The sequence below is a fragment of the Aulonocara sp. 'chitande type north' Nkhata Bay genome, linkage group LG13, assembly GCF_057382095.1.
Source record: "Aulonocara sp. 'chitande type north' Nkhata Bay isolate Kocher_YH1m ecotype deep benthic linkage group LG13, A_spYH_male_GT1.1, whole genome shotgun sequence".
Classification (NCBI taxonomy): Eukaryota; Metazoa; Chordata; class Actinopteri; order Cichliformes; family Cichlidae; genus Aulonocara; species Aulonocara sp. 'chitande type north' Nkhata Bay.
This window is the reverse complement of record NC_141356.1, coordinates 21,822,293-21,839,818: the sequence shown is the minus strand read 5'-3', so window position 1 is coordinate 21,839,818 and position 17,526 is coordinate 21,822,293. Positions and strand designations below refer to the sequence as shown.

At 39.7% G+C, this 17,526-nt stretch overlaps 2 protein-coding genes across 2 annotated transcripts in view; both read right to left on the bottom strand.

Annotated features, from left to right (window-relative positions):
- The window catches only part of fmn2a (formin 2a), a 41,575-nt gene extending 32,234 nt beyond the window's left edge, over window positions 1-9,341 (bottom strand). Inside the window, exons 1-3 of the mRNA XM_086259163.1 lie at window positions 8,953-9,341; window positions 4,921-7,173; window positions 2,748-2,911 (exon numbers count right to left, since the gene is read on the bottom strand). Coding sequence (XP_086115289.1) covers window positions 2,748-2,911; window positions 4,921-7,141 — 2,385 coding nt within the window. The 5' untranslated portion in view covers window positions 7,142-7,173; window positions 8,953-9,341. The remainder of the gene's footprint in view (window positions 1-2,747; window positions 2,912-4,920; window positions 7,174-8,952) is intronic.
- Window positions 9,342-14,145: 4,804 nt separating this feature from the next.
- The window catches only part of chrm3a (cholinergic receptor, muscarinic 3a), an 80,665-nt gene continuing 77,284 nt past the window's right edge, over window positions 14,146-17,526 (bottom strand). Inside the window, exon 3 of the mRNA XM_086258082.1 lies at window positions 14,146-17,277. Within this exon, the coding sequence (XP_086114208.1) occupies window positions 15,315-17,258 (1,944 nt within the window). The 5' untranslated portion in view covers window positions 17,259-17,277 and the 3' untranslated portion in view covers window positions 14,146-15,314. The remainder of the gene's footprint in view (window positions 17,278-17,526) is intronic.

Genomic DNA, 17,526 nt, shown 5'->3' with positions numbered 1-17,526 from the left:
TGTGAGGGTAAATATGAGTCAAGTGCTTGCTTTCTGCCTTGCAAACATGGAGTTGTAAAAATTATTCCACTTTTTCCTTTTCTTTTTTTTTTAAAGTTTGATATTTTAGAGCATTCAGGTGCTTTCCATTTTCTCATTCCAAGTATGTATCATTACAAAACCTACCACAACTCTATTTTTCATACTAGTATAAGTGAAATAGCAAGGCTATGAACAGATAGATCGCACTCTACTTTTTTTTGCCAATCTTATGAGAGCATAAATGGCAACTCTTTTCAGAAGTGCCCCTATACTGCAGTATATTAATATTGTATGTCAGCATTAGCTGGTCACTGTGGTAACCTGACCTGCAGAGCGAGATCGATGTAAACTCTTGCAACGACAACAGAAATTTATCAACTAAGCAATGTTTTGCCAAGCACAAAGGACAGCATATGTTCAGAGTTCTTAGACACTCATTATTATCAAGCCCCATTTTTGTGATGAATGAGGCTGATTGGAGTATATAATTCAGGGCATATGCTGAACAAGAAACACGAAAGTGATACATTTGCTGTCTCCACCAAATTGGATGCAATGCCATATTTAGGTAGAACGGTGGAGGGCAAACAGGAGATGAAAGAATGAAGTAAAAGGAAAGAGAGGTGTAGAAAGAAAAAAACAAAGTCGGTGCAGTAAATAACTGATTTCAAGATGAAGAGCAACTTTAAAAGGGAAAGAGCATAATGGTCTGATATATTAAGGGGCTTAAGTGAAAAGGTTCCAGAACAGCAAAGACAGACTGATGATTTAATTTCAAAAGGAGATTAGCTTTAAGATAGAAAGCCCTAAAAAATGAAATCTGCACTCTGAATGACAACAACAAAGGTTATTCATGGTCAGGCTGAATAATACATGACTCCAGGCCAAGCCTCAGACTGAAGAAGTATGCAGAGCAGGGACAATTCTGTCCAATCCTGACATGGTGAGCTTTTTGCTCAGGAAGAGCAGCCTGAGCCCAAGGCACGTGGAGTTGTTACATAACACGGTCAGCAGATGGTCTACACAAGCACAAATGTATGTGTGCGCACATTTATGTGCATTTGTGGGACTGAATGAATGTCAGAGGCAATAATAATCCAGCTATGCAAGGAAAAGCCTTAGCGTGGATGTCTCATGCTGTCCTTTTGTATGTGTCCACAAGTGTCTTTAACATACTGATGCAACAGTGAATTGTTTGAAGATTAAAAAGAAAAAAAAGAAAAGGTCTGTTTGTTTGTGGCCTACTTTGACCATGCAGCATGCAAACAGATGACAGTTTGTATTCCAGAGATTTGCATTTATGTTAATAAATCAGCTTAAGAGCTTGCACTGTCAGGCGAGTAATCTTGCTTTTGTCTGTGTGGAAGTCTACTGAACCTTTATGTGCGTATGAGTAAATACAACATATGTCCACACATGTGCATCAGCAGGAGATGTTCCAATGCGCAAAATCCAAAGCTAATCTGACCTGACTGTTTGTTTTTAGACAGATAAAAAAAGACCAAGAATTTACATCAACTATATTTGCTTTGTTATTATGTGCTCATACAGCAGTGCTTTGAGCTGAAAATATAAATTTTGAAAATTATTAAATCAAATTAAATTATTTTTTATATAAATTTAAAAAAATTACAATTAAAATGGTCTAGCTATGTCATAGATGATAAGATGTTACACTGGAAGTGAAAAACCTGGATAGCAATAGTCAGGAGAATTAACACCATTAAAATTAATCTTCTCGGGTGAATATATGTAGAAAATTTAACAGCAATCCATCCACTGGTTGTTGGGAAATGTCACTGAAAGAGCCAACCTCATGGCGTCACTAGAGGCTCAGCAAAGCCAGTGGAGTTCATTCCCTGCCATGACATAAGACTGAGGCATAAATGTCTGTATACATTATGCTGAACAACTCAATGTGATATCCATGAAGCTGTACAGTTAGCGAGGTTTAAAAAAATCTTTTTCTTTTTAAGTCATCAGAGTGTTTATCAGTGGATGACTTGATGACTTATTTTATGATTGTCATTTTGTAGCAACATAAAGACACTGAACAGGCCTATATTTTCAAAGAGCTGATGTGCTGATAAATATGTTGCAGTTTAAATTGTACATCAAGTTACACGTATTTTACAGCTTCATTTGCATGCAAGGAGCTGCAAGGAGTCATGACAGAAATGGCTCCAGCAGTAGCTGTGATAAAATCTGCAGGCATGTGCAATTAGGTCTGAGCAAAGCTTTACTGGAGTGGAAAATAAAAGATTCATGAAATCAACTTCCGCATAGTCACCCTCTCTACATACACCACTGCTCTTCAGGTAATGAAATCTCTCAGATGAATCATAGTCAGACAATAAATACAGAAACACACACCATGCATTCATTCTCTCTACTGCACATAAGAGTAACTCAGTGATTTATCTCATTAACACATGCTTTTTATATGCATCCCAGCCCATGTTATACTATCTTTAGACAGTGGTTTGTTATGAAAGTAGAAAAGTTAGAAATATGAAACACAGCTGCCCAGCTTTGAGGGGTTATTTCCGTCCCCACAAAAACCCTAAGTCTAATTATTTTAGAGCTATTCTAATGTGGATCGAGCATTTTAAAGTGTAAAGTGTTTTAAAGCTAAACTATATATTTGTTTAAAAATGAACCTACCCCTGAATATGTGGTCAGTTTTTAGAATAAGTACTAAGTGTAAGTGAAGAGAAAGGTCTTACATTAAAAACTGGTGACACAGTACTGTCACCAAGGAGCTCTGCACGCCCGTTGCTGAAGGGGTGCAGGAGACCCTGGACAAGCATTCGTTGACACAGTTCTTTCACATCCTCTTCAGAGGACCCATCTCCTTGATGCATACACAGCCTGTCCAAAAGAGCGCGACCTGAGAAAAGAAAAGACAGACACTGCAAGAACAAAACAGAGGGATACAGAGCTCCGTTTTCAAGACTAGAGGAGGATGCTCAGATGAATTTGAACAGACACATTTTTAAAATTTATTTTTAGATATATATATTTGGTAAGTTGAGAAAAATTGTGTAGTTAGACACCTCATGTCAGTCTGACCAAAGAATGTAAAAGACATTTTTCATTTTAGGATGTGATAATTAAACACCTACACTTGTAAACTCTATTCACACCATTTACACGTGGGTGAAAAGAGAGGTGGTGCTGATTGTGAAGTGCAAAGAACTATCAAATTGCAGAAAAAGAAAAGTTTTGGAATAGCTTGAAAAAAAAAATCTAAAAGGTGGGCTAAAGCCGACAGCATGGTTACAAAATGTATAAATTCTACTTCTTGAATAAAATACAGAAAATAAAGTAGGCTGTCCGCATGTTTGTAAAGTAAGTTTGACCTGTGAGAAATGTAGTAATGTACCAAAATCTCTATACTTCATAAGGAATGACATATTTTCTTGAAAATGAAATTAATGTCAGGAATTATGTGGAGTTTGAAGGGTGGTGGGGGATATCAACAATGTGACAGCAGAGGACTGTTGAGCCCAAAACAACACACAGCTACAGCAGGAAGACCAATTCTAAAACAGGGTGATTTCTTTTAACCATGTGATACAGGGGACAGTGTCAAATCAATTAAAAGCCATGACATGACTCATGCTCCTGTAGATTTGTTTTTATCCGTCAGTGGGAATTTGTCGTCACTTGTTCAAACATTAAGCTGGAGTTTTCTGTGGTTTCCCCATCTTTGTTCTCATTGCTTCCACTCCTCCTTAAGGGTACATGTGACCTGTAAACCTCGCTGCACTGATTGGTATCACATGCAATGGTAAACTAGTTAGAGACTGAGTATTTGTGAGCATAAACGGGACAAAAAAGTGCCACACAGGCACAAAAATGTTCATTTTATATGGATTCAGATCATTATGTACTTCTGTTGTTTGGAGCGAGTTCACCTGACGCAAACAGAAATTGATTTAACATCATGACTTATTTTTGTCTTGCAGAAAAACTGTCACATGAGTTTAACATCCACTGTGTTTGTGTATGCGTGTGCTTCTTATCTAAGCCAGTGGAATCAGAGGATGACATAGCCGTGGGTGGGTGGCAGCATTGTCATTCGGTCCTCTGATTTACGAGCACAGGCAAAGACAGGAGACAACAGCTAAGCTCTTGAAAGGCTCCACAATAGTAAGGAGGACAGAGTGGCATTGTTTTATTAGAGTGAGACAACGCATCTCAAAGACACCCCATGGTTTTATTATGGTTTTCATTAAGTATTGTATTTTAAAATAATAACCTTAGTATTTCTAGTGTACTTACTTATATAAAGTGCAATTTGTAAGTAATTAAACTTACTAGGCAATTACTATAATCATTGGTTGTGTAATGGCCTAATCTCCAATAGGGTATGAGCCAAACAAATAGGAGTGGCATCCAATCCATTAAGACTTCTTCAGTAGGAATAAATTATGAAATAACTAAAATATTTAAATGAAATGCTTCATTATTGTCTTCCTGATACTTTGGTGCCAATGTGATAGCAGAATAATCACAAAACGAATAGAATTAAAAAGTCAAGCTATTGATATTCTGTGTTTTTCTCTATGTTTTTCTTTACTTTTTCTTTGTATTGCAAAACATGTAGTTCATCCCTTTGTGGCATTGATTTAGATTGTAGATGCAAACAAAAAAAAACTGACATTAATCAAATTGTCTTGTAGCTCACTTTCACACAGGTCTCTCTGAGAAATGCCATTCAGAATGAGTGCAGTGAGGCTAATAGATTATGGGGCATTTAAAAGAGAAGACAGCTACACTAAATTGGCACCTATGTTTTGGGAGGAAGGTTATCATTCTCTCTTTACCTTCTTTTAAAGTTTTTTTTGAAACCTGTTTTGATTGCTCACTTCAGTTGTTTAATATATCACTCACCAGAGAAGACATCCAGGTAGGGTACTGGAGCAGCAGACGTCTGCTTTCCATAGTGTGCTCTCCTAGAGCCCAGCGTCCAGTAAGTCCCACCTGTGTAACTCTTCTCTGTGGTCTCCTGATCTGGAAATTTGGCCCCATCATCATGTCTTACACTAAGCTCATCAACCTCAGACGACCAGTCTGCAGACACACTGTGCGGCCCAGCTATGGAGCAGGACCTCTGCTTGCGTCTCCTAAACCCTTGGACCTTGTTGGATTCCAGTGATCCACTGATGGGATCTGTTTTCCGAGGCACGTGAGGGCTGGTAATGGGGGAGCCAACTGGAGAGGTGAGCTGCCTGGTGGTGGTCTTAATATAGGAAGGGTGGACAGGTGGGTAGAATTTGACAGTGGAGGGGGAGTTGGATGATCTTCGTCTAGGCTGAAAAACAGGGGGACTGTCTATTATCAGGTGGCTAATAGACAGACTATTTTTTCTCCTTTCTAGAGACAGAAAGTCCCGCCCACCACTTTCTTCATCCTCCCTCTCAACAGACAGGTCCATGCTGCTTGCACTTTTTTGAGTACCAGTTGGCCCTGTCCCTACCATTATGGAATCTAAATGGTCACATGATGTGTTTTTGCCAAGTACAGCCTGACTACCTTGACCCTGATGTGGAGTCAAAAACAGGCTTTCCAGTTCATCCTGGGGCTCCTCAGCACTTTCATATGAGGTGGTGGTGGCTGTAGTGTCTTGAAAGCTATAAGTGCTGTTAGTTTTTGGAAAAAGGCTGCCACTGCTTCTCTCTGTGTCTGGAGCAGAAGATGAAGGACCACTCTCACTCAGAGACCCTGGACCAGATGAAATTCTTGATATAGATATGTCACTCCTTTCATTCTCCAGTCTCTTACACTTATCATTCAGTTCTTGAGGTACACTTTCACTAACAAGAGGTGGGGAGAAACAGTCTTCATCCAGATTAAATAGTTGGTGAGATATTCCAGTCTCAGGAACTTTGCTCCCCTCCAAAGTTGACATATTGTTACCAGACACTTCAGATAAGTGTCTGGTAACAATTTCACTGGCAACACCTTGGTCTCTCATGGCCTGCTGGATATCAGAGAGCAGGTCTTCACTTTCAGTCGCTGAGTGAAAACTGTAGAGTTCAGCATCTGACCCTGAACTTGTCTTCCGGCCAGTCTCATCGCCCATAGATTCGTGGCTGTCTGCAGTTAAATGGGTTAGATCCCCCTCAACATCTGACAGCATGCCCATCTCATCAGCTGACAGGCTTTTCTCTGCACCAGACTCGACCCCTGCTTTGCCAACATGTGCTGATCTCCCATCTTCCAACATATCATCCTTAGACAACCCTTTCACCTTGGATAAACTCTTCCTGATCTTCATTCCAGAAAACACAGAACCCTTTGACTCAGACTTTGATTTCTTCTTACCACCATGTTCTCCTGCTCCTTTATTTGTTTTATTGTAGGACTTTTTGGATTTTTTGTCCACTTCTCGCTCCTCTGCCTCACCATCACAAGAAACATCCCCTGTTGGTCCACCGCTGGCTCCTCCTTTCTTCTGCTTTGCTTCCTGGTTCCCCATGTTCCTGAGTAGACGAACACCTTTGGCTAATAGGCCATGATGCTGGGGTCGAGATTGGGCATGCTCGGTTTCCTCATGAGCTTCTGCTGCCGCCGGTCCTCTGTTGGTCAGAGCCCTTTCAGAGCCAGCTAATCCCTGCTGTCTGCCCACCACAGTTAACGGCAGCTGTGAGGATGATGCTGGCTCCCCCAGCACTGCTGAGGCTGATGATGAAAGGAGGAGGAGACTGGCAGTGACAGCCACGGGCTCACTACCACTCACTGCTCCCTCTCCCCCCCTTTCCAGCTCAGCCTCTCTCACATTCTGAGCCTTTCTCTCTTTTTGCTCCTCCTTTCTATCCCCATCTGCTTCTGCATTCTCAGCTGCCTTGTATAACGGGCTGCTGGTTGAGCGAGCAAGTCGGTGATGCTGGGGGGTTTGCTGCCCCGGTCCATTTTCAACTGGAGGAGAATGAAAGAGCTTAGGACTGTGTGGCTGATGCTCTAAAATACACTGCTGTTGATTAAGAAGAGAGTGTTGCTGTTTACGGAGGATATTGGTAACACTGCTCTTCCGCCGGCCTTTGAACGTGGTAGTGAAGAAACTCTCTTTTAGAAAGGGGACTTGGGTCTCCACCGTCTTTATGGTTTGCATCCTGCTCGCTTTGGTTTCATCCAAGAGAACGCCTGTCTACAAAGGGAGAAGAACAAATTCACACTGATTTACTGTATATTTACGCTTAGCTTAAAAATAGCAAAAGGGAGGCAATATGCTCTGAGATGAGTCATAATGCCTGATTGGCAACAGCTTAATTTTTCAGCATGAAAATTATGCCAAACACACCACCAATGCAGTAAAGGACTGCCTAGATTAAAAAACAAACAAACAACAACAACAAAACAAGTAAACATAAAAAAACCCAAAACAAAACAGTGGACTATTACTAGTCATGGACTGACCTCCCTAGATCCTGAACCTCAACATGATTGAAGCATCACTGGGTCATTTTGACTGAACAAATCAAAGGGCAGTGAACATCCAAGTTGAACAGATACAACTTAAGTCTATTGTTTTCATGAGATGCTGACAATTTTGTATATAATCACCTCAATTATTTTCTCTAATTTCCATTTCAAGGTACAGCTATGATAATCTAAGGAGCTTGGGGGGAAAAAAGCAACTAGAATTCGTTAAGTTTCTTGAAGATGTTTCACCTCTCGTCTGAGGAGCTTCTTCAGTTCTAAGACCAATCAGTGGAGTCCCAGATTTGTCATCTTCAAGAAATGTAAAGAAGCCTAGTCTTTTTTTCTTTCCAGGCTTGAACCACAACTCATTTCTTTTGATTTTGCTTTCAATGAATCAGACTCTCTTAGAATTTTTCAAAGTGTTCTTGAGCAACAGTTCTTTCTGGGGGTCTTTCATAGGGTATTGGTTGCTTTTTCACTCGTTTTCAGTCCAGTAATTTTACCTGACCGTTTTAAGATGAATGTGTTTTTACTCTGTTAAGCCACTTTACAACAACTTATCAATCATTCAAACACACCTAACTTGGATCAATTAAAAGAAGGCTTGCCTAAGACAGCTCAGACTTCATTGAAGAATAAAAATCAGACCAAATATTCATTTTCAAGCTTGTTAGGCAGTCTCTGGTTTTTGACTTATCAATTTTTAATTGCTGCATGAATTTATCATCTTCCTAGCAAAACATAGAGAAATGTGGGCTCTCAAGACTTTTGCACAGTATTGTAGATCAGACAGGTCACTCGAGATCTCCAATTTTCCCCACACACAGATATACTGTATAACAAACAGCTAAATACTCATGTCATGCTGCGCATCCCAGTGGAAGTAGTTAATCAAAGAGTCAGTTTAATGTGGCTGCCGAGTTACGGGAAATTATCTAAAACATGTTGGAGAATATCTGGTGAAAAGATTATGATTTTAGCTTTCTCAAATCCAAATATTTACTGTTTAACTGAATGCATTGGTGTTGGATTTTTTTGTCACTTTTTGGCAGTGTATGGCTAAAAAAAAAATCCCACATCTACCGATCAAGAAAATAAATTAAAATCAGACACTTATTATGGATTAAGTCAAAGTGTAGGTATATGGTGGTTTGTCCACAACTTACAAGCTTATGATTGATTGGTGAGAAATATTGCCTGTGCAGTTACAGGCAAGTTATTGTGTCCACATTTTTATGTCCAAATGGATTCTTCTTGTTTGTTCATTAGCTTGTATCAACACATGCCTGAAGACTGATTAACCTCTATGTGTAGTAAATTTAACATTTATCCTTCTAGCACCAATTATAAAGATCCCTTTTCTAACCATAAAAGATAAAAATTAGAACAAGGTTTCAACTTACAACATTCCGTTTAGGCAAAATGAAACAGTGTAAAATGAAAAAACAAGATAAATGCTATGACTTTTATAAAGATTTTCAAATATGAAAGATGTCATACTTGCCTGACTGGTGGATTCTCCTTGGTGGTTTAGTACTGACTGAAGAAAACAACACAAATGGGTGTTTGTCTTCTTCTATGAGCCGCTCCTTAGCCATGGGTCACATGAAGTCTGTATTTTCCTCATCACATGTCTAGTCACTGTGGCCATCTCTCATTAGCTCTGTGGAGACTCTCCTTACTAACTTCATCAGGACTCATGATGGGAACACACACAGCTATGTAACAGTTAAATAACACTATTATATTAAAATAAATCTGAAGTTAGACACTCAATGCTAATCTCAACTTCATTTCAGACAGCAATACAAGACTCCATTTTAATGGCAAATTAGAATAAAAACACACACATTCAGTTGAGTCGATCAGTAGCTGTTAGTCTTGGCTGATACACTGTGGTGCCACTTTTAAGTCTATGCCCTCATTTAGCAAATGAGCTTCAGCTGTTTTCTCCCTACATAAGCTGTTACCAGACAGGTCAGTGACCTCAATCCTAACTGAGACAACATGTTTCCTATGATAACAAATAATTAATATTATAATTGAGTTTTAAAAAGCTGGAAGATTAGAGCTAAATACAGAATAATAGTGATGGCCAAATGAAGCTTTCCGAAGCACTGAAGCTTGTATTGAAAAACGGTTCATTACTCGAAGCTTTTCAACACAGTCCTCTCCGGTGACATCTGGTGGTGAAAAATTTGAAGAGCAGCTTGAATCTGCAAAATAAAACGGACTGCTCAATTATCACTGCTCACTCAAGAGTGGAGTTCTCTCTGATATTGGGCCACCGTTCCGTTGCTTTGAACATGTAATTGGTTTTGTTTTCTCGATTGGGGGGCTGAAAAAAATGTAATGCGTATTTGCGTAATACATTTTGATCAATAAACTTTCCCTATTTAAACATGCACTATGGTGGCCTTTCTTTGCTCATAACTCCTTGATGTTGGTAAATACAATAAGTGAGCAATATATATAATATACATATGAGAATGCACAGCACATTATGGAGTATGCCCCTGCTGTGAAGTCCTGCCTCCATCTACTTGTCGTTTAATCACTGGACAGCTGGACAGGTTCATACAAAATATTAGATTAGGCCAATTGTCCTATACATATTTTTGACCTAGGGGTGGGATTGATTGTGAACTGGAAAGGGAAAATGCTTAGGAAGCTGAGTACGGCTGCATCGTCACTGATTTGTAGAATCATTTTGATTCGATACAGGATCCGATTCAATTTGATTGGAATCTGGAAAGTTTTGCCTCAGTCAGAAATATTACAAGTCTGATCATTTAACAGTATATATCCATAATTTCGTATCTATTAAAAGAAAGCTGACACATGTGAGACTTAATTAGAGATGTAAACAGAGAGTTATGAAACCTGCAGCTGCAGAAGCCAGCGAAAAAAAAAGAGGCAAACACAGCGCGGACCCGCCGACACATCAGAATCTGACTCTGACGCGTCGGGTCCGCGCTCTGCGTTTACGTTTGTATGCAGAATCCGTAAACCTGCTCCCAGTTACTGTTTTAGCTGCATGGTGTTTGACGACATGTTGTGAGGTTTAACCTGAGATGCTGGCGTTTCAGGCATAATAACGTTAATTTACAAATCGACACGGGATTTTAATGAATCAATATCACTTTATTCAATTTAGCATGGATTGTAATCAGAAAGGCGATAATCAAAACCCACCCCTAATCAAGAACTTGCAAAGTAAAAACATGATCAATGTAAGGTAGCCCTTTTGTTATTTACAGTTAACAAGAGGATTAGTGTTACTGTGCGCTGGCTGAGTCTGTTTCTTTTCTTAGAAATAGTTTCTCCTGCCCTGAAGAAAATCCACTTGCATGGAACAGAAGAGGCTGTGGAGTGCAGGAACCACACTGCAAGTTGGTAGATATGCAGGTACTCCTGGGTCCTGCAGACTATCACCTAAAAACAATAAACAAAATGATTTTCTAAACTGTAGCAATGTAATGTACGTATAGTGTCAAATACATTTTTGTAGTCTTCATCAGCTTTAATTCACATGGAAGTGTTCCTAAAGTCATATGCTGTAATGATATTTACATTATGAAAACATGATTTTGGACATTTCAAGTTTTTCACTTCGGCAGATAAAATGAATTGAGCAAAATCAACTCAAAATATTCCCACACGCCAGAACGTCCTCTCTTCCTCGCTGGCTCCATATCTGTCAGTGGAATGATCACCTCGTCGCTATCTGTCACCATCAACACACTCCACGAATCCCGTGGATGATTCACTTCCTTATATCCGTTTGAATCAGGTACAGAAGCAGTTACGTGCGTAATGAAGCTTCGGACGTCACTGGTCACGTGACTTTTGCCAAACGAAGCAAGCCTCGACACAGTGCTTCTGAACCAGTGTGTTGTTTTTTTCGACACACGCTCCGGAGCGTCAGCTTCAAGCGGGCCATCACTACAGAATAATATAAATACATTTTCAAGGGTTGGTAGAGGAATAAAACTCTCAAAATCACTGCGTATAATTCTGCCTCAAAAGATAAAAGAACACGCATATTCCACTTTTGCATCAGATCCACAGAAAGCCAAAAATGTGCCAGATAGTTCGTACAAAAGTTAACTCAGTGCCATGTCTGTAGGGATGTACAGCTGTCAAAATGTTACTTCTAAAAAAGAAAAGAAATTATTGATTTGATGCAGTTTTACTTACAAGTTGGAGCAAAAAAAAAAAGTTATATAACAGTATTTCTTCGTTCTATGCTACAAACTTTTTGCAGTGTTCAAGAGTAATACCAGGAATTTTCACAGACTCTCTAAACCCTGTCTGCTTCTTTGAGCTTTCACTTTTGGTCATACTTGTTGGGATTAGTAACCAAACTTTTCTGAGCAGTGCCACTTTAGCTTGACTACATATCCAGGGAGGTACTCACATTCCATCTTGCTTGTCGTTTAAGTCCCTTCCTGCACTAAACAGGCAGCCGAGGGTTATGCCATCCACTTCCTCATTGAGAGTAGCTGTTTTATTCAGTTTTCTGGACATTTTTAAGTATTGAGGAATGCTACAAAACATTTTATTTAAGGTCATCTGAAGTTTAAAATAGCAAGGAATAAACCTAATCAACCTAAACAAATGACAGTGGCCATATAAAAACAAAATGTTCAAATACTTAGACATGATAGCATACAGGTTGTAGCAACGTTTGTTGGGAAAAATACAACAAAATGACTGTTCATTGGTAAGGCTGTGCTTTACAACTTGTGGAAATTTTGTTGGTTAAAAGGGAAAAAATAAACTGGATATTTTAAACTACCAGGTTGGCATGACATGACAGCATTGCACAGTTCCTGCAGATTTCTTGTCTATGATATGAACTGTACTGTTCCACCAAATCCCAAAGGTGCTCACATCTTGGAATCACATCTTGTGACTGTGCAGGGCATTTGAGTACAGTGAAGTTATTGTCATCTTCAAGAAGCCAGTCTGAAATTGAGTGGCCATAAAAAGATGGACATAGTCAGCAGCTGAACTGCTGATAACAGGCAGGGCTAATCCAAAATCCGACCAGGTCATCCAAATGTTGCAACTGCAATCGAGGTTCATCAGACCAGGTGACAGTCTTACAATATTCTATTTTGGCTAATTTTGGTGAGGTCTTACAAATTGTAGCGTCAGTTTCCTGTTCTTAGTTGAGAGGAGTTGTCTTTTGAGTTTGATGTGCATTCAGATATTCTTTTCTGGATACCTTGGTTCTAATGAGAGGTGAATTGAGTTTCTGTTGCATTCCTGTCAGCTATAAGTATTCTGGGCATTCTTCTCTTACCTCTGACAAAAATACGTTATTGTCACTTAGAGAACTGCTGGTCACTGGATGTCATCATTTTTTTTGGACCATTCACCTCCAACTCCAACAGATGCTTGTGTGTGAAAATCCCTGGATCAAACCTGCATCTGGATCAAATACTCAAACCCACCAATCTGGCACCAACAACCATGAAGTCCCTTTAGTTACCTTTCTTCCCCATTCTGTTGCTCAGTTTGAGCTTTAGCGGGTCATCTTTAACATCTTTAAATGCACAGAGTTGGCTGACTTGATCTTTGCATTACCAAGCAGATGTCCCTAATGTAGTGGCTAGTGATTATAGTATTATAGCACCAATTATATTGTAACTGTATTTTTTTTTTTTTTTTTTTTTAGCTCTGATTACAGAATATTATGGATAAATTCATGCAACCCACATTATATATTGCTTTAAACTGATCTGGTTGGATGTTAAGAAACTGCATTATTGAAAATGTGTTAAATATGAACGTGAGGCAGAGCAACACTCAACAAATGATTCATTTTAAGTGAAACTATTCTATGTAACAAAGGTGAAACACCCTAAATTACACAGTGGCAAAAAGACAAAAAATCAAAACAAATAAAGTAATTATAGACAAAAGGTTTTTTTATTTTTTATTGGCTTAAAATATGAGTATGATTGGCATACTTAAAATGTAACAAACTGTTGTGTTCACAATGTTGGCAGTTTACATTCCCAATACAGTACAAAAAATCCCTCATTTATCGATGAAGAATGTATTCTGACCCTGTACCGTGGCTCCACACTGTAGTGGTTTACACTAATAAGCAAAAGATCCCCAGTTTGTTTCTGGGAGAAGATACAAATTCCTCAGGGGCTGCATCAGAAAGGGCATTCAGCATAAAAATCTACCAGATCAAATACAAAGAGCCACCCCTTGTGGTGACCCCTTGTGAATAAGGGAGCAGCCAAAAGTAGCTTTCTGTATTATAGCATTGTGCTGAAAACGAATGAAATATTCACCGATGGCAGGTACAGGATTTTTTTTAAACATTTCTTTGCATACAGCAAATAAGCCAAAGTCATGTCATCATTTCCAATATAATACAATCTAGCCATTAATTTGTATGCTAGTTGTTGTAGCACATTTCTTTTTACCATATTAAAATTATTTTATGATGATTATTTGTACTCAGAACAACTTTATACTGCTCCGCATTGAACCTTCCCTCTAAAGTACAAGTGAATCTAAACACCTCAGTGTAGCTTTTCTTGAATTTGTCACCTGTTTTCATTTAAAATTTAGATAAATTTTTTTAGATTGAATACATATATATATATATATATATATATATATATATATATATATATATATATATATATTTCAGATTTTGATACTGCAGTGTGGAAGTTAAACTGTTAACAGCTTGAGCAACAGATCTTTTTGTACACCACTAGAGTTCGCCATTGTTCCACTATATCAAAGATTGCCATCCTTTTACAAAAGAGTTGTTAGATGTGAAATTTTGTGGAAATTCAAAAGATAACGTAAGATCAAAACACACTTTTTTAAACAAATGGACATATTTGTGTGTGAGTGTGTTTGTGTGTGTGCAATCTTTGTGTATCATATTCAGAAATATCCAAATGTACACAAACGGAATATAATTACTGTATAATCATTACTTGACAGAAAATTGCAAGTACATAAAATACAACCATTGTACTTATTATCTCCACCATACAAACCACAACAATCACATTGAACACAACAGCAGTTCACTGACTGTGGTGCCACACAAAATATTCACAACTCAGTTTGTCAAAAGGATCATTTTCAGACTGGCTCAAAATCTCTAGAAAACCAAAAACCAAAATCACAAAAATAACAGTTTTCTGTCGACTGTATGGACAAAATTTAAGAACTTTTTATATTTCATTAAAGACACTGACAAAGGAGCACATGTAGAAACGCAATGTGCCGAACCTTTAATAAAACTGCATACCAGTCAAAAAGATGGCTGGGCAAATTAATAAAATGTAGAAGCCTGTGAACATTTTTTTTAATATATATATATAGTTTTATTTAAAATGCAAATCCACTCTGAATGTTACAGAGCAAACTACCCACAGAGAGAAATGATCAGAAAAGTGTAATCCCCAACTCTGTGACAACATCCTCTCTATTTGCATCAATTGCACTTCAGTATTTCTCCTGCAATTTGTTTTTTAAGCCCTTTTCGAGTATTGTCCACTCACTTCACTTTCTTGCTGCTGTACTTGCATGAAATGATAAAAAGTTCTTCAAGGACAGTCACAACCTTCATGTCTGAACCTCACCTTACGCAAACCTTCACACACATATACGGCTTTGCTTAATGGATGCACCAACACAAGCACATACTGCAAAACCACCACATCGGGTTGCTGTGTTTGACATAGCAGAATAAAACATTAAAGATCTCTAGATAAAGAAACTCCACAGAAACAATTAAATGTATGTTTCTTTCTTTTCTTTCTGTGTTACATTTTTGATTTCTGTTACAAGCAATCTTAACTTTCCGTCCTTTACGTAGACTCCCTGGGAATTCTCCTGTGAAAGACCACTGAAGAATGCCTTTGCTGAAACTGCTGCTTCCTCCTTTTTTTCTGGTCCCAGCGGCACAACAGTATCATCTTAAATGTTGTACGAAAAGTCTTGTTGCACAGGGCGTAACACATGGGGTTGACTGTGCTGTTGACGTAGCATAGCCAGTAACCTACTGCCCACAGAGTTTCTGGGATGCAAGTTTTACAGAAAGCATTGATGAGCACCATGATGTTGTAAGGTGTCCATGTGATGATGAATGCAAAGAGGATGGCACTGAGAGTTTGAGCTGCCTTCTTCTCTTTTACCAAGGACATCCGCTTCCTTTTGGTGATCTGAGTCCGGGCTCGGGCAGCGAAACGCTTTGCCAGAGCTGCCTCCTTGAAGGACATTGGACCTGAGGGGGACTTAGTGGTTGTGCTGGTAGTAGTACTGTCAGAGGCAGTGGTAGTGGTTACTGGGGTACCATCCAGAGACCTATGGTTAGAAGTAGCCTGGATGGAAGACAATGATTGAATTTTGCGTGAGCAGAAGCGTTGGTGGTAGCTATTTTCTGAACTGTTTTGCCCTTCTGGAGTAACAGTGGCTATTGTGTTTGGAGCTACTGATGAAAGACTGTCTCGATTATACTCTGCTGCTCTAAGGGGATCCTCCTCTGAGGCTCCATCCAGATCCTCACATGAGGTTAGCTGGGAGTTAACAGCAGCTTTTATGCCAGGAAGGCTAAGAACAATGGAGAAAATAGCATGACTTTGTGGAATCATATCTCTACCTCCACAGTCCTCATCTTCTGAAGACCCAGACTGGTCCAAAGAGACTGCAGCATCATTGTTGTTCCAGCTGTCACTGCTACTCTGATCTGGATCACCATCTCCCTGTCGCATACTACCAGGTCTCCAAGAGCGAACACCGGGCCAGCAGTGGAAGCGGCCTACCAGTTCCCGACATGTGCTCTTTCTCCTAGAGAGCCTGGTCAACTCATAGCTGCTGCAGCTTCTAGAACTTCCTGTCTGATGGACAAAACGGGCTCTTTCGCCCCCACCGTTTACACCTCTTGCTCCTATTCCACCCGAGCCCTGCAACCCAGCTAGCTCTTTTGAACGATTCTGGGTCTCCTTGTAAATGCGCCAGTAGAGAACACTCATTATTGTCACAGGTAGGTAGAATGCCGCCATGGCTGTGCAGAAGGTTATAATAGGCTGTGAAAGGAACTGAATGTAGCATTCCCCTGAGGGCACTGTCCTTTTACCCTCAAGAAACTGCCATAGCAGGATGGCCGGAGCCCACAGGACAAGAGAAACAAACCAGGCTAAGCCTATCATGATCCCAGCTCGCCTTGTGGTCCGTTTGGCCCGGTAGGTCAAAGGCCTAGTAATTGAAAAGTAGCGGTCAAAGCTGATGACCAGTAGGTTCATAACAGATGCATTGCTTGCCACGTAGTCTATAGCCAGCCACAGGTCGCATGCCCAGTTGCCCATGGCCCAGTAGCCCATCACAAGATAAGCTGTGTAGAGGTTCATGGAGATGACCCCTATGATGAGGTCAGCCACAGCTAAGCTCAACAGGAAATAGTTGTTGACTGTCTTTAGTTGGCGATTAACCTTGAAGGATACTACTACCAGGATGTTCCCAATGACCGTGACCAGTGACAGCATGCCAGTCAATAAGACAATGAGGACAACCTGCCACACAGCGTGGCCACCCAAGGGATCACGGGCTGCCGTTGCAGTCCCATTTTGGGGTTCTAATGTGGAGTTTAAGAGCTTGCTGATAGAAGAGGAATTATCATCCATAGCATGATAAACCACGGGCGTTCCTCCAGTTCCTCCTTGATAGGGTGCATTGGACTGTGAGTAGGCTGCAGCCAATGGTGGTAGAGTGCTGGCAGTCAGGAAAAGACCAGGATCTGTGCTGTTGGAGCTCATTGTTATGTTCTGGCATATTCTAAAGAGAAAGATAGTAAAGGGAGGTAGGAAGGGACATAGAGAGGAGGGGAAAGGGGCACAAAAGGGAAAATAGACAAGTGTAAAAGAAAAGAGTGGCAGAAAGAACAAAATTTGAGAAGGTAGCTGATATTCCTATTCATATCCACTAGGTGAGGCTACAAACCCATTCTACAAAACTGGGTGTTTGGATAGCCAAAGATGTTTGGATGTTTCCTTTAAAACAGTCACCCTTAATTTTATTTGCGCA